Raw genomic sequence first — 25,617 nt, 5'->3', positions numbered from 1 at the left:
CCAAAAATGCCAATGCAAATATTTTGATTGCTCATATACAAACATATACATATATGTATACGATATATAGTTTTTATTAGAAGCAAAACGGTGCAAGCCTTAGCCACAATTATGTTCCAAATTTTACAAAGTTTTTTATTATTTTATTTTTTTTTTTGTGAAAATTTATGACCGACCAATACCTGCAACTGAACTGCATGCGACATGCGTTTGCCGCTCATAAATCAATACATACTCGTACACATGTGAATGGTGCGCAACTGAGCGAGCGAGTGAGTGAGCAGTGAGTGTCAGTGTACGCCGAATTGGCTGTTGAATGCATGTTCTATTGCTTTGATAATGAAGTTTTTTGACAGGAATTAAATAGTATAATATTTTGACAACTAATAACTGTCATAGATAGCGTTGAGGTGTGTTTGGAAGTTGAGTGTTTAGTGAGTAGGCCGGTGAGTGTGCGGCTGAGTGATAGTTGTTTATATGACAGTAACTGTGTTACCTTCTTAGCGACTTTTGTAACGCTAACTGTAATGTGTATGACTGTATGTATGTAAATATACATAGTATTTATATGCATATATGTATGTATGTACGACATTATATATCAATCACTGACCATAATTGCTTGGAGTGTTTAATAAAAGTTCATAATAAATAATTTGTGCCAGATTTCGGTTCGAAAACTATTTTTATTTATTTTTTATTGCTTTGCTATTACAGTTATTACTAGCTTTCACTAGATAAAATTTATTATTAATAATTTTTTTTTGTTTTTTTTTTCTATTTTTTTTTAGTATTGTTATGCGCATAACTCGCTCATAGTCAGAGTTGTTGTGCAAGAGTTTGTTGTTGCAGGAATTTTGGTTTGGCTTTTTTTTCATTTAATTTTTGTTATTTAAACGCTGATTTTGTTGATTTGCCACGCAAAAGCAACAAAAATATTTGTGGTTTCGTTTATTTTTATTGCATTTTAGGCTTTGATTTCATATAATTTCAGAGTTCATTTCAGAGTAAGTTTAAATATAAACATTTGGTACTACAAAAACAACATTTAAATATGTTGGTACATAAATATACATATGTATATACATAGTCTATCTCACACAAATATATAATATAAATTTATAATATTCATAATTGTATATCAGGTTCTCCAAATAATTATATGCATATGTATGTGCATTGGTATTGGTATACTCCTCATTAACAACAATCATTGCCACTGACTGCTATATATTATCTTTGGCGCGTCGTTTGCTTTCAATGCAATTAAAAAAAACATATTAAATTTACAATCGCATTCGATCTAACAAATAAATTTTCGGTTATCCGTATATTCGGTATATACCGTTGCGATTTTTATTAATTGACACTATTGAATGGTTTGGTGTGATTTAAATGGCACTTTTTCGTGTCATTTTTTTATGTTTAAATATTGACCAGATTACCTTAAGAAATATTACACCAGTCAATACATATTGAAGTGATTTGATTTGAGTAAGATTGCGTTGAGTTGCCACCAAGAGAAAATATATGGTACATACCAACATATACAGTTACGGATAATGAAAAAGAATGAATGGTTTTGTTTTGAAACAATGGTTTGATTTTTTTGTATATACATACATATGTACATAAGTATGTATGTATATGGTATATGTAGATATCAAGTAAGTAAATATGACTGTAGATGGCTGTACAAATTTAGAGGTGAGAGTTTAATTTAGAGTGAGCGTTAATTATTTGCTTTAAATATGATAATTTTTTACTCCAAAATAGGAAAAATAAAATCATATTTATATTTTATAATTAAAAAAAAAAATAATTTTTGCTTTATTTAAAAAAATAAAATAAAAAATGATTAAAAAATAATTATATTATTATGAAATTTTTTTTTTAAATATACATATACATATGAATACTATTCAAAAAAACTGAAAAGCAGCACGGAAAAAGATTAACATTTTCAATTAATTCATAAAATAATAAAAAAAATATTTTGTGTTTAAAACCAAAATTTTTTTATAAATATTTAAATTTATTTTTTTAGCCAATTTGTTTTTGGTTTGAAAAAATTTGAAGAAATAAAATATAAAAAAATTAACAAAAAAGATGTTATGAAAAAATTAAAAGAAAAAATATTATTAATATAAAAAAAATTGAAGAAAACAAGGAAAAAGCTCAATTGGAAAAGAAAATATTTTGTAGTAAAAAATGACATAAAAAATTGTTTTTTCTAAATATATACATATGTATGTATATGTTATGTATATGAAATCTTGCCAATTAGATACATTTTTTTGGTTTAAAAAATTTTAAAAGTATAAATATATAAAATATAAAAAATATAAAAAAAATTAACAAAATATATATTATTATTAAAAAATTGTAAAATATTTGTTATTAATAAAAAAAATAAAAATAATTTTTATTAAAAAAAAAATTTAAAAATTTTTTTATTTATTAAAAAATTGTAAAATATTTGTTATTATTAAAAAAATAAAAATAATTTTATTATAATAAAATTAATTTTTCCTTATTTTTTAAATTTTTTTTTATAAAAAAAAAAATCTTTTATTAAGAACAAATATTTAACAATTTTTTAATAAGTAAAATAAATTTAAAAAATCAAGGAAAAAATTAAATTTTTTACATAATTAAAACAAAAGTTTTTTAAAAATAGATATATAATATTTTTCGGTTTGAAAACATTTAAAGAGTAAATAAAAAACATACTAATACATATACAAACTTTTTTTCTTGTTGTTTTTTTCAAAATTTTATATTATACTATTATACTTTTATATAATACTAAAAAAAAATTTTTAATTTTTTTAATTGTTAATTATTTATTTATAACTAATAAAAAAATTGATTGATATGTATTTGAATGTTTTTGTCAAATAAATTCTCTTTGGTTAAAAAAAAACTTAAAACTGAACAAAACATATAGATATTATTATAAGATAACAAAAAAATTGTTAAAAAAAACAAAAAGTAAGCAAAAAATACTTTTTTTTATTTAGTTAAGCAAAACAAAAATTTAATATTAAAATATAGAAATAAATTGTTTAAAAAAAACAACAAAAACGATATATAATTTTTTCAAATATTTTTTTTCTATTATAGTATTTCATAAATTTTTTTAAAAAATATTTTATTTCGTATATTTATATATTTCTAAAATCAATTCCATTAATTATACTCTTGGCAAAAAAGTAAAAAAAAATATCGGTCAATGTGTGAGATACATAATTGAATGTCAGAGAGAATACTTCTCTGGCATTAGTATCTCTGTGTATCAAAATTGGGTTGAATGGGGTTAATACTTTCCTGAGCCCCCATATATGTACCTAATATAGAAGTTTTGGAGCTTCCGGGCGGCGGTATAAACCGCTTTTGACATCATGGCATAGACTGTGATCTTCGAATCAAATTCAGATCAGTTATGGTATTCTTATAGCGGTGCATATTTGTGCTTAGAATGAATAAAATCGGGTGAAAACTTGCCCTAGATCCTATATAACTAACAAGTCTTATTTACTTAAAGATACATCCCTGGCTTTTGTCCTTACAAGTTGCAAGAGTATGAAAGGTAATACTCTGTGCTAATTGCAGAACCAAGAATCTGCAATAAAAAAGTATAAAAGGGCATCAAAACTCTCGAGTATTGACTCCGCGGCAAGCAACGCCACAAAGGCAAAATTGATCATAAATTATAAAGACCGAGAACAGGGGAAGAAGGAGCAAAATTATAAATTTCTATTGCCTTAAAGAAATGCTGTTTGGAATGCCTCGCTATAATTCTCTGTTAGACCATCGTGTTGAATCGCTGATTTGTCGTGAAGACACTTTATGAGTGCGTAGGCAAACAACTTTCTTATAAGTAATTACATGAGGCTTACAACGTTGACAGCAATAACACGCTTTGGGCAAATATTGTGAAAGTAAATATGTATAAATACATATGTAGTACATTGTATGCACTATATATAAGGGTAATAAATGCAAAGGGCAATAAGCAAATAGTTAGCGATTAGTTGCTATCGATCGTTTGTGGCTCGTTTGGCGGCGGCAAACTTTAAAGATGCACTTATAACTGAGTTATGGGCTGCTATACTAGTTTATATGATTGATTTCCTGATTGTGGCGATCGTTGGGTGTTGGGAAATTGTGGTGGGTTTGAATGAGTTTAAGTGTGTATGTATGGATGTTTGTATGTATTTCCGATCAGTAAAAGCGCGATCGATCCAGATAGTTGTTACAAGCGTTATATAGATTATAAAAATGCAACAACAAGAACAACAGAAAAAACAACAATAACATATCCAAGTTGCCAACCATCAGAAGAAGCAATTTTCGAAAAGAAAAAAATAATAGCAATAAAATTGTAAAGTAATGATAATAAGAATAATAAAAATAAAAATAAAAGAAAAAATAAAATTCGGCTGCTATAATACCCTACACACCATTTTTATAGCATAGAAGTGTATAAAAAAGTTCGATATCTTGATTTTGATTAGCCAGCTTGTATGATAGTTATATGCTATAGTAAGCCGATCTGAACTATGTGTTCAGTAATTATAGCTTTGCTTTGGATAAAAATCTGTGCCGAATTTCAAGAAGTTGTCTCCTCAAATACAAAAGTTTTCCATATAAAGACTTGATTTTGATCTATCACTTTGTATGGCAGCTATATGCTATATAAAGCCGATCTGAATAATATGTTCGGTGGTTATAGTTTTGCCTTGAATAAGAATCTGCAAATTTTGATGAGATACCTTGACAAATAAACAAGTTTTCTATACCAGTACTTGATTTTGATCTATGACTTCGTATGGCAGCTATATGTTATAGTGATCTGATATGAAAGATTTCTTCGCAACTTACACAATTATCTTAAGCAATAAAGCATGCCAAATTTTGTGAAGTTAGCTTGTCAAATAACAAAGTTTTCCACACAAGAACTTACTTTTATAGGTCAGTTTGTATGACAGCTGTACGCAACAGTAGCCAGATCTGAACGATTTATTGTAGAAAAATAGTGTTACTTATGGCGATAATTTATGCCAAATTTCGTGCAAATACCTTTACAAATAACAAAGTTTTCCGTACAAAAACACGATTTGGATCGTTCACTTTGTATGACAGCTATATGCTATAGTGATCCGATATCGGCGATTCCGACAAATGAGTAGCTCCTTGAGCAGAAAAGAGCTTGTGCTAAGTTTCAGATCAATATCTCAGAAACTAACAGACTTATTCATATATTTATAGCCGGGCGCTTCTACCACTGTGCAGGGCATAAGCACAAAAACCACAACGAATGCTACAACTCATCTACAAAACGACATACATATTTCTATAAACAATATGTGCATATGTACATTTATACCTTACTGCCTAGGCACGAATTCTTTATCTAGGATCATAAATCAGGGGTCTATCTAAACTTTACACCTTTTTTCCACTGATAAATTGATAACTAATTGTTTGCTCTTTGCTGTTTAGCATTAATATACGCTTCATCATCAAAGTTACAGTAGAAAAAAAACAACAAAAAATAATGCCAAAGAGTTGATATTTCAAATACTTATTGCTGACTCTTGACTGCTCTCGCACGACCGTCAGTTAGTTACACGGTTAGTTGACACCTGCACAGTGGTGTGATAGTGGTGAAAAAGGTAGCTTGCGATTGCTTGGAAAATTTAAAATTTCAAAAAAGCAAAAAAATCTAAAAATCTAAAAACAATAACAATAAAAAATATCAATAATTCGCCGTCGGTGTTTTGCGCGCTTTTATTTATGCACATGCATACATATATACACACATATGTGCATACGAAATTACAGTCATGCACAGTTGTTACAGTAGAAGCTCCCTTATTTGCTTAAATTTTGCGTGATTTTAGATATCAAAACACAACAATAAAACAAAATAAAAACAGTTATCGAAATGTTCTATTGATTGTATGGCGAGTAATGTTACGAAAATAAATTTTTATGGTTAAATGTGAACAACTGAAATCTTTATGGTCCTCATGGCTTTACGAACTATTTCCTTGCTGTGTTATTATTATTTATCGTAATTTCGTTATAAAATTTGTAAAAATAAACACAAAAAACACATGTTCAAAAGCAACTACATTGTTGTTATACAATAAGTGGAAAATAATAAAGTATACTTGCTAACACTGCATTAATATCTTGAATACAAAGTACGAAATGAAGTGTGTTAGTTAGCAATTTTAGTGAGCTTTGATAGAGTAAAAGAAAAAACATTAACTTTGACTATACTGACGTTATATACCCCGCACAGTTGCCTTTTCTATAAGAAAAAAGGGTATAAAAAGAGTTTAGCACGATTTTAAACGGTTGGTTTGTATGGCAGCTATATGCTATAGTAGTCCGATCTGAACAATATATACAAAAAATGTAGCGATATCTAATGTGCTAATGTAAGCCAAATTTCATGAAGATATCACAACAAATAAAAGAGTTTTCCATACAAGGACTTGAGCCTCATCAGTCATTTTGTATGACAGCTATATGCTATAGTGGCTCGATCTGAAGAATACGTGTACAGATTGTAGTTTTACCTTAAACAATAATTCACACCAAATTTCATGAAGATATCTCGCCAAATAAAATAGTTTTCCATACAAGGACTTGAGTTTGATCGTTCAGTTTGTATGGCAGCTATATGCTATAGTAGTCCGATCTGCACAATTTGTTCAGAAACTGTAACGCTGTCCTAGATAATGATCCATGCCAAATTTCATGCAGATATCACGCCAAATAAAAGAGTTTTTCCATACAAGAACCTCATTTGGTTTGGCCAGTTTGTATGGCATTAACCTATAGTGGTCTGATAACGCCGGTTCCGACAAATGAGCATTTAATTGCTGGGAAAAAGACATGTACAAAATTTCAGACCAATATCTCAAAAAATGAGTCGACTCAGCTCGTCGGCTGTTCTAAATTTCTTGGCAAAGTACAGGGTATTAAAAACTGTTCAGGGTATTAAAAACCGAAAAGCGTGAAATTAGTTTATAATTGCTTATCAATGAATGAATTGCCATTTTTAAATGTGCACATGTTTATTGTTTCCTGCTGAGCTGGCTTGTGACGTTTTTGGCCTACAATTCAAAGGTTGCCCTTAACCTTTTTTGTTAAGGCGATGTGGTGTTTAGTGACTATTTTGGCAATTTCCAAATGAGTTACGATTTATAGTTTTTTTATCGTGCGAAATTTAGGAAGTTGGAAGTACCATTTTTGGTAAAATTTTAGGCATTTAATTTTTTTATATTTTTTTTTTTGAGGATTAGAAAGGTCTTCGGATATTTCTTAATAAAAGTTTTAAAGAAGTGATTTATATCATTTCTTTTTGTAACAAAAAATAATTTTAGTATTATAAATTTTTGGGGTAAAATAATTTTTAAATTTTTTTTACTAATTTTATTAAGGTTTAATAATTTTTTTTTTAATTTTTAATTTTTTTTTATATTTTTTTAATATTTTATTTTTATTTGGTAGAGGATTAAAAAGTTTCAATGGCAATCTTTTTCAGACATATATTAATAAAAGTTTTAGAGAAGAGCGTAAAATAATGTTTTTGTAACAACACAATTTTTAGAATCATAAATTGTTTTTTAAAATGTTTTTTGTTTTTTTAATTTATTACCAGTTTTATTAATTTAAAAAAATTTTTTTTTTTAATACTATTTTTTTATTAATTTTTTTTAATTTTTTAATAATACTTTTTTAATTTTTTTTATAATTTTTTTTTAATAAAATTTTTACTAGTTTTGAATTAACTTAATTTTTTAATTATTTACTAATTTTACTTTAATTTTTACTAGTTTTAGTTTAAAATGTCTAATTAGTTCTGGTTTTTAATTTTGTTTTTAATTTTTTAATAATTTTTTTTTTAATATTTTGTTTTTAGTAAAATATTTTTTAATTTTTTAATAACACTTTTTCAATTTTTTTAATAATTTTTTTTAAAGAAATTTTTACTAGTTTTAAATTAAATTAATTTTTTTAATTATTTACTAGTTTTACTTTAATTTTTACTAGTTTTAATTTAAAATGTCTTATTAGTTCTGTTAAGGATTAATAAACTTGTTTTTGGGTTTTAATTTTTTTTATTTTGTTTTTCATTTTTTAATATTTTTTCCATTTTTTTTAGTAAAAAATCGGCAATTTGGGAATGTTTTTCATACGTTTTGATATTTTTAGTCATTCAAGGGTTAATACTTTTGTAATATACGATCAAGTTGTTGATTGACAGAAAATATATTTTACACGTGACTCATACAGTCTTTAGGAGTAAAATTCTATTGTTGTAATAAATGTTTTTACCTAACGCTTAGTTGAAGACTTTATCTTTTTTTTCGCGTTGTTAACGATGATTGAACCTCAAGAAATGATCTAGAGGTTCAATTAGCGGACACTATAACACTAGTTGCTAGTATGCCAAACTTATTATTTTTCTAAGGTTTACCTTCTAAGGTATTACCATTGTTTCTTAACCCTTGTATTTGTTGGGGCACAGTTTCTAATACATTTATCGAATATTGTTTTGACCGTTGGTGGCTTTCTCATAAAAAAATTAAAAACCAAAACCCATCAATGCGTGGCAAGAAGCATTTAAAAAATGTTTTATGGACCGGTGTTGTTTTTTTCATATAGATATACATATATGTAATGTTTGAGAGTCATATGTATCTGTTGATTTTGAATGGTTTCACCACCAAATAGGTTAAGTTAAGTTGGTTAGTCTGAGATAGGATCATTAGACGCGTATAGACCAGTTTTGGTCATTGGTGATGTCATATGGGGGATTGCCTCACTATCGACACCTCTTCTTGTGGGACTTCAAATAAATTCTGTAAAAAAAAAATAGTTCAACAAAACCGAATCTTCGTTTGCCAAGCGTTAATGTCTCAAAGCATTTTTTTTGAAAATGCTGTTTTTTTAAATAATATTGTTTTTCATTTAGGGCCTTGTGAGTGATTGTTTTTTTACATTTTCTCAAAGCAGTTAAAATGCAAAAAAGAATTTAGAGCGTTCAGCGGGCGGCGCTCATCAGTATACTCGTATGTGGTGCACTAAGGTCCACTCCAACCATTGCATTTAACGCCATATTGCACGTATTGCCCGGAGACATCGTCGAAAGGCATATGGCTGCGAAAGTTGCTTTCAGACTCAGAGAATCTGGGTTCCTAAAAGAACACTCTCGGAAATCCTCATATACTTTGACTTCACGGATCACTTGGATCATGGAGTCGCCAATCCGAACCCTGGCGGCTCCTTCTCTACCTATGTATATAGCGGCAAGGGAGTCGTGGGTCTGAAGTACCAGCTTCCAGCTTCACACATTGTTTTCAAAGGCGAGGTTACAGCCATTAAGGTAGCAGTAGATTTACTGCTTTGGAGTGCAGCCTCCTTTAGACAAGTTACCATCCACTCAGATAGCAGAGGGGCGTTACTAGCCTTGAACTCATTAACAGAGCTTTCAGGGTTGGTCGGAGACTGTCTAACCTCGCTATCAATAGCATCGAGTGCCTTTGTGATAAAACTTGTATGGGTGCCAGGCCATAACGGAATCGCGGGAAGTTGTAAAGCTGATGAGCTAGCAAGAAAAATTACCATAGAACTGCTATCAGTAGAAAGGAAGCGGGTTGATGCTCCCATATTATATATGTATATTGTGTTCCACTACTAAATAGCTGTGCTTCATGGAAGCTTGCCAAGCTTTGGGCCACCATCGGTACATGCGCTGTCACAAAAGTCTTTTGGTTCAAGATCGATCACAAGAGATGTAGTGATCACTTTGCTCTCAGTAAGGCAATTGTCCCATTGGCGTCCACGAGGTAATGCTGGGAATCTTACTAGCTGCTATCTGAGACGAGGTGGAAACAACTCAAAACTTTCTTCTTGACTCTATCGCTTTTGAAAAGTAAAGCTCTCCCCAAACGTATGTTCAAAAGCTTTTCTTAACATCGAAGTAAAAAAATATAAACCGTTACCTACTATAAAATAGGTGAACAGCTTCTTTACAATAGTTCATTTAAAATTCAATTTCACTAGCACCTCACTACACATATGTACATACACACGCATACCGGAACAAACCGGAAGAAAAACAACAGCAATCGCTTTAATGGGTGTGATTTTCTAATTTCCACCTTTTTTACGACCACCGGATAATAATTATAGGCTTAACACCAAACAGCGCAAACACCCCGACGCAAATAAATTGAGCATACACACACACACACACAGACACAGTAGTAATTGCTCAAAATTCAAATGTTAAATGGCACAACGAGGATAATAATAAGGATTGTGGATTTTGTAACCCACACCCGAACCACGGGATCCCGGCTTGGGCGATTTTACACCCCAAAGACGCACGCAGGCGAAAGTAAATAAAATTCGAAAGAGCTTCGAATGAGCTGCCGAGCCGAACTTCTCGTCATCATTAACATCCAGCAGCAGCAACAACAATAAACCGCCCCTTTTGCCAACTTATGAATGTATTAGAGCAGCTATACAACTAGCAATGTGTGTTTGGGTGTGTGTGTGTATGAATACTGTGCGGCACGCGCCCCGCGGGACCAAGTCATAAATTTGTACGTATTAGACATAGTCTGGCTCGACCTGCCCGACCAACCGCCCTCCATATATTGCTCACTCCCAGCCGGCAGCGACGACGATGATGACGACGACACTGACTGTCGACATCTGTTCGCCGCACAACCCTCCGCCCAGTGTTGAGCTGTGCTGATGCTGTTCTGGCTGGTGGTACACTTGTAAGGCGCACGCAGGCGGTTGTCTGCACTTGATCTCGAGCAGGCTTGTGTGGCAAGTGTGCGGTAGGGGGTGCAGGCGGCAGGTTGTTTGGCATTTATTATGGCAGAAACATGGACTAAGTCTAAGTAAAATATAAATATGTTATTCAATGTGTGTGTGGAAGTGTGTTTATACATATATATGTAAGTATGTATGTGTGTGTCGGTTTTTCTACTACGGAAATAAAAGTTATTTCGGCTTAGCTGCAAAATAAATGCTTTTAAGCCGATTGTTATTGCTGTAAATGGTTTTTTAAGCGCTGGAAATTAAGACACTTCAGAAAACTTTCAAAATCTTCTAATAAAAGTATAAGAAAATGAAGCAGCTGTATAGAAAATTGTGAAAACTTTTCAAGGTCAAAAATTTTGGAGAAAAAAAATTTTTTTTTTACAAAAAAAAAAAAACAACAAAAAACTTAAAACATTTGGCCATACAGCAGCTTTAATTTCCCTTACAGCCGCTTTTCTTATAATATAAAATAATATAAAAACGTCTCTATGTTGATTTTGAGCGGTCAATTTGTGGGGCAGCTATATTATTAAGTGGGCCGATCTGTACAATATGTTCAGAGATTACAGCATTACTTTGGCCAATAATCCATGCCAAATTTCTCGAAGTTATCTCGTCAAATAAAAAAGTTTTCCATATAAGAAGATAATTTTGAGCCATCAGTTTGTATGGCAACTACATGCTATAGCAGTCCGATCTAAATCATTCCTTCGCAGACTGCAACATTGCCTTAAACAATAATCCATGTAAAACTTTGTAAGTATATCTTCCAAAATAAAAAAGTTTTTCATATAATAACTATATTTTTATCGGTTATTTTATCGGTTATGGTTATATACTCACTGATGTGATATCGCCGGTTACGAGAAATGAGTAGCTTGCTGGCGAGACAATAACGTGTGCAAAATTTCAGAATGATATCTCAAAAGCCAAGCCGAAAATAAATGGTAATCCGGAAAATTTTCATTTCGAAATTTCCGAAATCGGTTTGGAATTTCAGTATTTTAATATTAAACAGCTAATTTTAGTTGTTTAATCATCATCGACGCTCTCGTTTACTTTCCCGATGTCCCGAATTTCAATTCTCTCGTTTACGTTGGTTCGGGATATTTTTATTTTTTATTTTTTGGTTAAATACTCTCGTTTAGAATATTTAAAAGCGTTAACTTTAAAAGAATAATAATTTTAAAAAATTTTGTCCAACATTATATTTTCTTTATGTTATAGCTTTACTTTCACTTAGACATTTTCAGGCCTTATGATAAAATAATTGCTTCTTAATAAGCAAAAAATACTAGTTACAAAATTATTAAAAGGCACTCATCCCGAAAAATTTCGGGATTGCCAATTTCAGTTCTCGAAAATTTGCATTTATAATTTTAGTATGGCGTTTATCTGAGTTGCGTTGTATTTCAATGTTCTTGTTTACTTTCTCAAAATCTCGAAATTTCGGGATTGTGTATATTTTCAGATCCCTGAAATCCGATTTTCAAAATGTGATTTTATAATATTAGTTTTTCGTAATCATAAGACTTGATATTCCTCATTCTTATTTACTTTCCCAAAGTCCCGAAATTTCCGGATTGTTTAAATTTTCAAATCCCTGAAACCCGATTTTCAAAACGTGCTTTTCTAATTTTTGTATTTCATTATCATAAGACCTGAATTATTTTGTTTTTGTTTAATTTTTCAAAGTCCCGAAATTTCGGGATTGCGTATATTTTTAATTAAACCGTCATTAATTAAAACCATTGGTCCCGAAAACTTTCGACTTCCGTTCTCGAAAGACTGGTCCTAAATAATATAAAACATCAATTTTCAAATTATATAATTAGATATTATCAGACATTTTTGAATAATAGCTAATAATAATATTGTTACATAATATTTAAAATGATTGATCCCGAAATTTTTTGTAATTCACTTCGCCATACCCTTTTATTCAATAATTGCTTCTTAATTAAAAATATTTTGTTAGTTATAAAAATATTAAAAATCAATAATCCCGAAATTTTTCGGGACTGTAAATTTCAGTTACCGAAAATCCGACTTTCAAATTTTAATATTATCTAGCTTATTATAGTTGTTTTTTTGTTTTCGTGAGATGTGTAACATCTATTCCATATCACACACCAAGCAATTAATCTTTGCATTTATACCCTTCTCGTGATAAAATTCAATTATCCTCAGCATTTAAATAAATCAAATTACATTGCATTAATATGCGTACTTTAACCTTTAAAAGAGGTGTGCGAGGCCGCTGCTCATGTACTTATAAGCATGGATGTGCGCGAAAGCAGACAAAAAACAGATTATCTCCACATCAACCCTTATTAAAGAGTGGCCCCGTGTTATATGAAATGCGAGCAAACTAAATTTAAGATACGTCTAAGAATCACGACCGCGCATAGAGTCACGTTTTGCGCAAAAAAGTTTATGAGCCTCACCGATTATAAGCCGATGACCCATAAGATAGGATAAAGGAGGGCAGGAAGAAGATAGGCGCGAGCAAATTTTAAACGGCCTATATAGAGAGATAGATATGTATATGGATATATGTACATATGTATGTGAAGTTATAATTTCATGTATGTATGTATGTAATAGAATAATCTGCTTCTGCATCATCAATAAGCAGACACCCACACAGTTTATCCATATATTATGAGCGAATAATTATCGGCTTTGGCACGAAGTTGAGTCGCTGCGCGTATTGAGGGTGTCCACTGATATGTTTTGGAGTTTTGTGTATGTAAATATGGCGTATATTTAATACTCCCCCTTGATTGAGCTATCAGCGACGTTGTTTCAGCGTCGTCTTCTTCTCTAATGGCGTAGACAATGCTTGATTTAGCGTAAGCAAATCAAATTATGAGATTGTTATGAGTATGTGACTGTTCTCGAAGTGAATTATTTGGTAATAAAGAACCGGAAAATATTTTTTTTGTGTTAATAATAAATCTTTTTGCTGAAGATGAATGCCGAATTATGTATACAATATTCAAAAAATTCAAAATTCAATACGGAATTCTGAAACTTGTATGTTCACTGTGACATTTCTGAGAGTATCGAACCGAAAATTTTGTTCAAAATGATAAGGTGCCTCAGTCAAGCAAACTTTCCTGATCCAGAAGACGGAAGCATAAACATTGAAACGACGAAAAGAGAAAAAAAAGATCACTCGAAGTCCTAAAGGCCTTAATTTATTATTGCTGAGTCTTAGACTGACTGCGACTAGGGAATATCAAGATTGAAATGATGAAAAGAGAAAAAAAATATTCGAGGTAAGGAGGAGGGCTTTAATCTATTATTATAATACAAGCATGTCAACGTTTAGTTCATTTTTTCTCACACTTGTGATAACTCTCGGCTGGGATGACCTCGATTGCTTTTAGCGAATTTGAATTTTTTGCTGCTTTGGCACATTCTCTGGATTGTTGGACAGAACCATACCACGTCCACAGTAATGATGCGTTTAATGAATTTAAGGTCCTGGCCTACTCCACAAATTCACGTCTCGTCGGCAATAATAATGCGGTTGAGGAATTTAAGGTTCTGGGTTCCGTTGACATGAATCACTTTTGCGCTCTCTACTCAACGTCGTTTTGCAATAGATTCGATTCTTTCGGTGTGAGACTACTATTGACCCGCTTTGTACCCAAAATGTGTTTTGTCGATATATAAGAGATGTTGATATATATTGTATAAGAGACGTTGAATCTTTTGACATCTCTCTGATGCTAGAACGATGATTCTCAAACACGACAGGTTTTCGATGATTCAGGACCTTCATTCAAATGCCAAACTAGAAAAAAATATTTATCCATTCGCTTTGCTCGCGGATTAAGTGGATCAGTCCGAGTTAAATTTGATCAATTGAAATAGAACGGCTCTATCTTCCCTGAATTAATTTGGCATTTGGTAACTACCATTTCCCCATCTTACCTAGCTTGCTCATAGCTAGCGATTTAAACCTTTTAAAGGTTCAACTGCTGAGAAGATAGTAAAGAAATTGGAAAAATTGTTCGAAATTAGTAAGCCACAGCTTTAAATTGAGAAACGAAGCAAACTTTGTGTGGATGTGGACTTCAGGGCCTTTTTTCGGAGGTCATGTTCTTGTTACTGTTGTTGTAGGGGCAGAATTCTGCTGAGTTGACAGTCTTTAGCAGGATAAAAATCCGGGTCCGTTCCGGTTACGTAGACCCAACTGTCGTGGGAACGGTTTTTGGAGGTCAGCCTGAAGATATGCTACGTGTGAAGAGAATCCAAAACTTTTCAATACAAATCAAATCAATTCAATCCAAATCGATTCCGTGGACATAGATTAAATTTATTTATTTATTAAATAAAACATCTGTTCTAAAAAAAAAAAATTACAAAAAATTGACTTGCAAGCGGATATAACCCTTTGATGCTGGCACACAGGTTTGAGCCGTAGAGACTAGTATATTGCGGTAACAACCAAGAAAGCGCTTAGTTCTGCTGAAAAATTCTTCAAAATACACATACGCTCCTAATATCACATCACTGTGCATCTTAGCCATCAAAACCCGATTATCCTTTACCTCCTGCCACTTACTCCCGTGAGTCTCATAGACGTCAACACCTTTTCCTTCCATATAATTTATCAATTTCCTATTGTGCAACAATTAGATCGCCTCGACGTCTGTGTCTAAAGTTAACATCAATTTTCCACATTCAACACTGCACCCTTTTCACCACACCACACACCACGTGTGTGTGTGTGTTGGTTTCTGCAAGCAATTGCTTTCTATTTGATTTTCCAAAGCATTACGAATGCGTTTCATTCTTTTTTTGTGAAATTACAAATTTAGCGCGACGCGTCATTTCGTCACGCGTACACAAATGCCTGCCTCCCCCTCTTCTTACTTTTACCACATATTCTCCCTTTCTCCTGCGTTGACTCTGTGATGTGTTAGCGCCAACTCGCTCGTGATTGTCCTTTTGTGCTGGCTGATTTTCCATACCCCTTTTGCTTTTTGCTTCGCACTTCACCAACACAATGACATTGAAGAACGCTATTATTATACTCCTGTTCAAAGTTGTTGTTGTAATTTGTTAGCTGTTTATATATCAATGTCACCATGAATGCAAATCGCTTGCAGGCTTCATTGGTGTGGTGTTGTTGTTATACAAATTTGTTGTTGTTGTTGGTATGTGTTGTTGTAGCGGCTCGCTATTGCTGCTGTTGTCGTTGTAACATCTCGCCTGCAGGCTTCATTTGTGTACTTTTGTAGATGTTGTTGTAGCAGCAATTTGTTGTTGTAGCTATTTGTTGTTGTTGGTTTGTTTTTGTTGTAGCGGTTCGCTATAGCTATTTTTTGTTGTAACACATCTCTAATGTTTTTGTTGTTGTAGCACGCTATTATTGTTCTTGTTGTTGTTGTAGCGCCTTCATAATGTCGCTTTGCTGGGCGTTTGTGTATTTTGTGTTTGGTCATGCTCCATTTACCTCGGGTGTGTGGACGAACAGATGTTCCATTTAAACGCGTATTATTATTATTACTGCTATTGTTGCTTTTGTTGTAACTTGTTATTTTCTATGGCGCGTCTGAACTTGCCATAAGGTGGCTGAAGGTATGCTCTGTGACGTCAAGTCAGTGGCTGCTGTGTGGCGTTGACAGACTGACAGAGCGAGGAGGGAGGGAGAGGCGGTTGATGATCATGCTGATTTGCCGATTCGTTGCATCGCCGCTTCACTCCTCTATGTGAGTGTGTGTGTGTAAGTGAGGGTGTGTGCTTTGTGTGATGAGCGGTTGATTAGGGTGAATTAATGGTCATGTAAGGTGGATTATATGATTGAATACGAAAATAATTATGTTTCGAAATTCGATGCCGTCACGGACAACACACAGACATACGCAGATATAAACACACATACATACATAGACATAAGCATAAAGATTGATTTGTCGTAAATAGAATAGTAGCGGCGTTTGACAGATGCGCAAGTGTCGAGGAGTGAGGCTAGTGTGTGCATATACAGGTGGACGGACATTGGTCTAGATTTTATTTGTTTTAATTTTTCTGCTTCGAAGTCTTGGCGTGCATAATGCAAAAATAATGTTTGTGGTGATTTATGTTATTTTTATTTATTTGCCATATGCTTCATGAAGCGAGTGCTTCTACTCTATGGCGGTTAATGCAGAACCCGAGACTTCGTTGGAAAAATGTTTGCGATTTCAAATATTCTTAACTAACAAAGATGACCAAGACAAGGAATACGGGACAGTCTTCCGCAGAAGTAGTAAGATACTTAGATCGCCTACACTCACCGTCACTCCAAAACAACCAGAGAAAAGTGGAGAAAAGACAACCTCAAGGGAAACTCCGGTTATTCAAGCACCACCAGGAGAACAAGGAGAAGGGAAGAGGACCCCAGCTGCTATTAAAGAAGAATCTCAGAACTCGCCGAAACAAGAATACATTACCCAAATGAGACGAGCAGAAGAGAAATCTCTAGAAAAGTTCAAGGGTATCGTGCAAAAAGTGAAGACGGCGATGGCAAAAGAAAATAACGTCAGCTGGACGTTAAGATCGGAAGGGCACAGCTAGACGAACTCTTCGACGTCAACAAGAGCTCCGACAGAGACTGGCTCAAAACAGAAAATGAGAAAAGACATTGATATCTAAGCAGACGAATCACGACCCCCGAGTGAATAATCTCAAAACGGCGTGCGGCAAAACCTGTGAAGCCTAAAAAAACCATACTCATTATACCAATTCCGTTTTGGGAAACGTATCGGCTTAGTTTCATCAAAATACCACAGATATTGACCGAAATAAACCTTTTATAGCTTAAATTTGGGTCAGGGGTAGGTCTCGGCTGATTGCAAAAACCTTTGGATTTATTCAAATATACTGGCGAATATGTTTTCACGCAATTTCAGAACGATAACTCATAAAAATAAAATTATTATTATCGATAACATGAAATATAATGATGTTATATGGGAGCTTGGTCATTCGTGGACCGGTTTCCCACTTTTTCGGCAATAAACGACACTACATCCAACTTCACTTAATTTTACAAGATATCCTACATATTAAGCCATATTTACGGTATACATCCAACCGGACTTTGGAAATCCTTCTATTGGGCGCATGGTAGATAGAGGTAGTATTGACCCGATTTTATCCAGTTTTGGCACCAAAACATTTTATTACCAGAAAAAGATGTTCGCCCACGTGGAATAAGTTCTATTGTGGCCTCTCGTATATCACATATGGTCACAAAGGTCCAGCACGCTGAACAATTCCAGGAGCTTGCCGGACGCATGGAGGTGATATATTCCCTGTCCACATAGAAACATCCAAGGGCCTTGAGCCTGCTTCTTCAAATTACTGGGCAGTCTAGAATCAGGTGTTCTGGAGTTTCAGGTTCCATATCGCAAAACCGGTCGTTTGCGGAAGACCATATGCCTATGTGGGACAAGTATTTCTTGAGCCTGTCCAGTATAAAGCGCGACGTGGAGACGGAATATAAGCCTTGCTCGGTTGTAACCTCCTAATAGTAACTTCTCGTGGCGCATTCCTGTTGCTTACTGCCAGTGCCGTTCTCTAAACACTCTCTCCTTCGTTCGGAGTAACCCCTTTACGATGTGGGACCCCACCGCAATGCATGGTTCTGGTCCCATCATCCTGGAAGCCGCCGCAGAGCGAGCTAGTTCGTCGGTTCATTGCCGGCTACCCCTTGGAAAAACCATACAATGACTATTGTAGAAGCTGTCAGAAGGTAGAAGAAGAAGAGCTTAGAGAGAATCTTCTATATGAACATAAAAATAAAATTTTATAGTCCAGAAGCATATGCAACAAGTTTTATCAAGTTATCTGAAACAGTCACTCGGAATTCACTCGTCTTGTCATCTTCACCATTTATATATATAGCACATATGTACATATATAAAATATATACCGTATATTATATGTCTACAAAAATTCAATTCATAAACACAGCTAATCCACTACCCTCCTTTTCCCTTCCAGATGAGCTCGCCTTCAGCATTAATCGTCTGGTGAAAGCCGAACACTTGTCCAGTCATCACCCGCCCGCGCTACTCACTAGCAGCGCCGCCAACAACCCAACAGCGAAACATGACGAAGACAACAACAACTCCATCTGCATATTGAGCAAAAATCAAATACTACAATGGAAGCTACAACAACCGCTAAGTGACAGCGGCATCAGCGAACCGCGTTCCGCCTACACGGAACACGATATGATATCCAGATCGCGCAGTCATTCGCGCACCTCATCACAAATCGATCTCGATGACGACAGCAATTGTCGACGCTCGCTGCATTCGCGTTCGCGTTCACGTTCGAGTTCCGTCGAGCTCGAAGTCGATTCACCGCCACCGCCCGCCTTGCACCACCACCACCAACACAACAGTCGCACCAGTCCATTGAGTTCGCCGCCAACAACCGCAGAGCTTTTAATTAGTTCGAGTCCGAAAAAGTCTGAAATGTTTTCAGTGTCGGCGCTATTGCGACGCGATGAGCCGGCGGCGCATGGCGTGACGGTCGTACGACCGTTGCAGAAATCACCAACAGGCATGAGTTTGCCGGCTGGCGTGAATCCCTTCGAGGCGTTTCGCAATGGCTATGTGAGCAGTAGTGGTGGCGGCGGCGGTGGAGGCGCTGCCAGCTACGAGCCGCCATTCTTTCAACGACCGCTGTTGCCGCCCGCCTTTCCGCTCTTCGCCGCCTTTGCGCTGCATCAGGGTCAACAATCTGGTTTAACCTCAGCGTAAGTAGCTCCATTCGGTGTATAATGGTTAAAGTGTAAAATAATTGCAAAGAAAAAAATTGAAACAACAAAAACTTAATTAAAAGCGGCAAAATATTTAATTGCCAGTCCACGCGCTCATGTTCAAAGCACATACATACATATGTAAATTCGCTGTTTTCTCTTCATGTTCCACACAGCTATCATCCCGCTTCGCAGGAGGACATCTTTCGGCTGCGCAATCTGATGGTGCCTCTGCAGGCGGGTCAAAATGGCGACGCGTCTGGTCTGCCGCCAAATTCCCATCTCGGCCTGCCACATCCACCGCATCTGCATTTCCACCACATGGCCAAATGGCCCGGCCTGCCGCAATTCAGTGACCTTTACTCATGCATGAAGTGCGAGAAGATGTTCTCCACACCGCACGGCCTCGAGGTCCATTCACGGCGTACGCATCACGGCAAGAAGCCGTACGCTTGCGAACTCTGCAACAAGACTTTCGGCCACGAAGTTAGTTTGAGTCAACACAGGTATGTTTTTCACATGAACTTTGTCCCAAAAGCCTTTTTTTAAACATTCAGCGGATGTGTGTTTCTGTCTGTCTGTGTGTGTTTGTGTGTGTGAAAACTTAATGAGCCCACCATGTATGTCTGCAGCGGTCTCGGTGGTGCGCTGTTTAGTCTCACATTGTTTAAATGAATTAATTTGTTAGCCGTGTGCAATTAAATTAAAAACCAAATGTAACACTCGCACCCAGCCCGTTGCAACCCTGCGTTGTTTTAATGTGGCTTTTGTAAGTGCTTTTAAGTCAGCGGCTTAAAAGCGCGTAAAGACTTTTAGTTTGCATAAAATACTAGTTGACTCGCTTTTAACATGCTCCCACTCTTCCTTTCCTTTCTTCTCTCTTCTTTCTCTTTTAGAGCTGTTCATAATGTGGAGAAGGTTTTTGAGTGCAAACAATGTGGCAAGCGTTTCAAACGCTCCAGCACGCTGTCTACACATCTGCTGATACACAGCGATACGCGGCCTTATCCTTGCAGTTATTGCGGCAAACGTTTTCACCAGAAGAGCGATATGAAGAAGCACACCTACATACATACAGGTAAGGTTTGGGAGATATTTAAATGCTCTAATTGCTTTAAGAATTTGTAGCATTCTTTTAAAGAAACAGACATTTTATGCTAACTAGTATGGCAAGTAAGTTGGTTCGGAACTTAGCTAATACTTTGCGCGTTAAGGGTTTGAGACTCGACTCGGCCGACATCTCAAATTTCGAAATTATACAAAGAATATTTTTTTAAAGAAACAGAAATTTTATGTTAACTACTATAACTAGTAAGTTGGTTCGGAACTTAGCTAATACTTTTCGCGTTAAGGGTTTGAGACCCGACTCGGGCAAAATCTTAAATTTCGAAAGCGGGTTATATACACAGAGTTCGCTTTTTTAATGATTTATTTATGTAAATATACCTCTCATACAAATGTGTGAGTCATTTGTTGGTAGGAGGGGTCTTAAATTTGTCAGCAACCTATTTGTAGGACCAGGGGTGGAATAATGTTTAATACAACATATAGATAACATGAAAAAATCAAAGAATTTTACCGTCTTATTTATCCAACCAATTTTCTAAACACTTGTTATAAACCTCGGCTGGGATGGCCTTCAGTGGTTTTAGCGAATTTGGACGGAAAAAGCTTTTGGAGCGCCATTCGCTAGTTTATTAGACAGTTTCGATGCCATGTTTGTAAACCAACATCTAGTCACTAGTGATGTAGCGTTTCATGAATTCAGGGACGTTGGATATATTGTCTAATATCTCTTTTAAAACATTAGGCATCTATATAACCTAGGTTGCTTTTTTGAGAACATTCAAGGTAGGTTAAAGGAAGCCTGGGTTGCATAATTTCTTTTTGAGAACATTCAAGGTAGGTTAAAGGAAGCCTGGGTTATATGACAAGATCTTCAGATGCAAATATTTACTGGCCTCCAAGAAACTCATTCATGAGATTATGGAATTCTTGCGACCTTGTTTTAGACATACTTTAAACTTTGTCGTGGAGGGGAGATGAGAAAATTTTCGTAAGAATCTCGGATCCACATTATTATTCTATTACATCTATTAGGCGGCGTTCCTCCAAATTACTTCAGGGATGTTTTCTGCCGCTACAACAACAACAGAATCTCGGATCCACGTAATTATTATATTACGTCTATTAGGCGGCATTCCTCCAAATTACTTCAGGGATGTTTTCTGCCGCTACAACAACAACATAGGAGTATGTGAATCTTTTTTATTTTTAACAGTTTATGAGACTCGTTTTTACGAGATCCCAGCGGTAGTAAGCGGTTAAATTAAAAATTTTGATTATGCCTGTTAGTACTGGATCCAAATATTGTCCCAATTTACTTTATCACACTCGTACATTGTTCATTAGTCTAAGTTGTTCTTATTCCGAACCATATTTAGTTCAAAATTATAATTTTCGAAGCTATTTGAAAAGCTCAATGAATTTTTTAGGGTTTTCCGTCTGATCTGGCTAGATAATCTGAGCTCCATTTCTTTCCTAAGCCTTTTAGTAACTATACGCAGTATTGAAGAAAGTACAGCTTAAAAGCCGTCGGTACAAATTCATTCTTAAATCTCTTTTAGTGGTATCTGTCAGGGTTTAACAACTTTTTCGGTTGTTTGGTTTGAGTCTCTTTGTGTTTCAGTACATAGGCGATCTAGTACATCCATCCTGTCTTGAGTTATCGATCTGACATTTTGCACACGCTCTTTTTTCCTTAAGGAAGTGCTTAGAACCGGTGATATCGGATCATTATAGCATACGTATACATATTTATGTACATACATAAGTAACTGTCTTACAAACTGATCAAATTCAAGAGCTTGTATGAAAAGATTTTTATTTGAATAGCTATTCCCACGAAATTTAGCGCAGATTATTGTTTAAAGCAACGCCATAATCTCTGTAGAAATTGCTGAAATCGGACCACTATAGCTTGTAGCCGCCATACAAACTGATCGATCTAAATCAAGTCCTTGTATCGAAAAAAGAGGCACCTGCGACGGATATAAGCTTCAGTTAAAGTTGTTTTTTTTTTTTGATTTTATGAATTTGTAGGTTAGCTTCGCATGTTCAATCATTTATTAAGCAAGAGTCCCATAGATCATGCTCTTACGCGTTGATATAATCCATTTAAGCAGGAAATTTTAAAAACTTGTTATAATTTTATCGGTGGTACATAAAAAACATACATAAATAAATATGTATACATGTATGTACATATGTACATACATACATATGTATATAGTATATACATATGTACGTATATTGATAAAAGCAGTTATAATCGCCTTCCCTTTTAAACAAGTCTAAACAAGCTGCCGCGCTATCGTGTAATGAACGCCATTGCCACTCTAATCGCATAAAATCATAGTAAATAGCTATACATATACATAGATTTGTACATATGTATGTCTGTATGTCTGTTCATTCACATACATACACATGTATTTATTATAAGCGTCGTTATATGTATGTTTATGTACTACATATATTATTTGGTGCTTTTTAACAAACTGTTAAACAGCCGACGAGGCGACGACGACGACAACAACTATCAATGGCAGCGATAAAAATCAGAGTCGCACTGGAAAATTGTGTCGTGGAATAAAATGCAAAACACACACATACTAGTGCATGGCAATTGGTTTTAAAACACATACAAACACACATACATACAGACATACATACGTACACAAGCAAGCAGTGAGTTTGAGCCACCAAAGCATTAAACTTAAACAGTGTGAGGAACGACCAACAATAACATGGAGTACTCCCCAGTATGCGAGTCGCGCTGTGTGTAAAAGCGTGTGCTTTCGCATTGGTATTTATGTAAATATATATATGTAAATATGCGTATGTGTGTGTGCCTATCAGCCGACACGCTGAGCGCGCAATCACAGCCAACCAATGAAAAATTTAGTCAGGGGATTTTGATTTTCTATTTTATTCTTGGAAATTTACGCTCCTGCAGCGCACAAACACATGCACACATACACTCAAATGTATGCAGTTGCGCTCGTGCTGTTCGGCATATGTTTTCAATGCAGTCGCGCTCAGTCACTCTCGAACGCGTGTGCGCGCTACACGGCAGCAGAGCACATGCCATTAGTCAAAGAGAGAGAGAGAGAGAACACACCCCATTTGGAGTAGTATGTGCTCACAGCAATCACGGCGCGCTCCACACAGACGCCGCACATACCTACACATGCACACAGTGGTGTTCAAGTTTGTTTTGGAGGTGGCGCTGGCACATGCTATTGCCAGTATCAAACAACAACAACAGCAACGACTATTGCAATGCTAAAAGTCAGCGAGACGACCTCTGGCAGCCATTTCCTGCATTGAAGTGGCAACAAAAACACTAACAAATCGTTGTAGTTGCATGAAGTTTTGGTGCCTGCGCGTTGGCGCTGCCATTTTGGGTGCTACAACAACACTAAATAATAGAGTGCTATTGCTTCCTGTGTTTGGAGGGGATGTTGTGGGAGGTTTGAGGGGATGTAGTGGGAGGTTTGTGGGGCTGCAGTGTGTGGTTTGAGTTGGTGCAGAGAGCGCTGAGGAAGTGCGCTTGGCATGCTTAGTACTGGAAATATTTTAGTTTGCCTAGAAGTTTGCGCAAACCCGCCAAGTTTGACGCTGGATTCCTCCCAATCCCTTATCGAAGCTACAACTACAACAACACAGCCATGCCGGAAGAGCGGCAAGTAATGCGCATTGCAAAAACAAAAACAGCAACTACTATGGTATATATATGTATGTAATGTAGTGTATGAGTCCAACAACAACAAATTATATGAAGACTTCCGTAAATCAGTTTAACAAATGGCAGAGATAATAACTTTAACGCTGCAGCATGCGGAGCTTGAGCTGCGGCATTCTTCAGCGAAGCGGAACGAACGTGCCAGTGAGCTATATACATACATATGTATGTATGTGTATATATGAGCCACTGGAAGTGGCAAGTGGTGCTGCTGGTCGCTGTTAGCCAGCTCCATTTGGCCGCCAGACATTTTTATCGTTTTTGTCTTCGATTGCTTTCGATGCTTTTTATTTTTACTCAATGTTCGTTTTCCCCTCCATTTCCATGCTCAAACTGCCGTCGGTTACTTGGCAGCTAATGGCCAGCGTCGCTTGTATTTGACTCGGGGATTTGTTGCCAGCAGCGCATTTACATTCAGATTTAAGTCAGCGCGTAGATTTTTTGAGATTTTTTTTTTTTGTGGATTTGTTTGTTGTGGTTTTTATTTTTTAAAAAAGCTTTTGCAATATTTTTATGTTTTCTTGACGCTAGTCTCTGCTCCGCTAGCGATTTCATTGCTTGTGGCCATTTTGTATGCCAACATCGTTGTACTTGTACATACCATATGTAAATATACATATGTACATACACATATAGAATATTTAGAAATATGTTTTCAGTATAAAAAAAAATTATATGGAAATAAATATTCAAATAGGTAGCGCATCTAAGCTGGTTACAAATGCTTATATGAAACTTTCTGATTTCCGTTTACGTACCCACACAGATTTATTTATGATAACCGACTGAATGACTGTATGGGAAAATCAATATCCGCTGGCGCTTGTTTTAGGTAGTTGAAACAGGTGTAAAACGGTTACAAACATTTACAAACGAGGCAGAGAAATTTAAAGGGCTTAAAGCAAAGGTTTAGGTTCACTTAAATGAAATTGCGACATAAAATTTGGTTTAGGTTAGATTTCTGTTATGTAGGGTAAGTCTTCTGGATAAGTAAATAGTGTTATTATATAACTAGATTGATAATTTCTTAAAAACTTTAAGAATTTTAACTTAAAACGCAATCATGTAAGCAAAGAACTTCTTGCTACTGAGATGCCAACTAACTGGCAAAACTGAATTAAAGTAGAAGTATAAACTATTAAAAACAGCTTCATCAAAAGAAAAAAAACAA

At 35.0% G+C, this 25,617-nt stretch overlaps 1 protein-coding gene and 1 long non-coding RNA gene across 2 annotated transcripts in view; one reads left to right on the top strand and one right to left on the bottom strand.

Moving 5' to 3' along the window:
• Nucleotides 1–25,617, bottom strand: part of LOC125780353 (uncharacterized) — a 111,721-nt gene that overhangs the window by 5,421 nt on the left and 80,683 nt on the right. The gene's annotated exons all lie outside the window — the stretch shown is intronic.
• Nucleotides 1–25,617, top strand: part of LOC105233948 (zinc finger protein 628) — a 50,748-nt gene that overhangs the window by 13,474 nt on the left and 11,657 nt on the right. The window contains exons 2-4 of the mRNA XM_011216125.3: nt 18,874–19,636; nt 19,816–20,145; nt 20,536–20,717. Of these exons, the coding sequence (XP_011214427.3) occupies nt 18,874–19,636; nt 19,816–20,145; nt 20,536–20,717 (1,275 nt within the window). The remainder of the gene's footprint in view (nt 1–18,873; nt 19,637–19,815; nt 20,146–20,535; nt 20,718–25,617) is intronic.

The sequence above is a fragment of the Bactrocera dorsalis genome, chromosome 1, assembly GCF_023373825.1.
Source record: "Bactrocera dorsalis isolate Fly_Bdor chromosome 1, ASM2337382v1, whole genome shotgun sequence".
Classification (NCBI taxonomy): Eukaryota; Metazoa; Arthropoda; class Insecta; order Diptera; family Tephritidae; genus Bactrocera; species Bactrocera dorsalis.
This window is presented reverse-complemented; position numbering and strand designations above follow the sequence as displayed.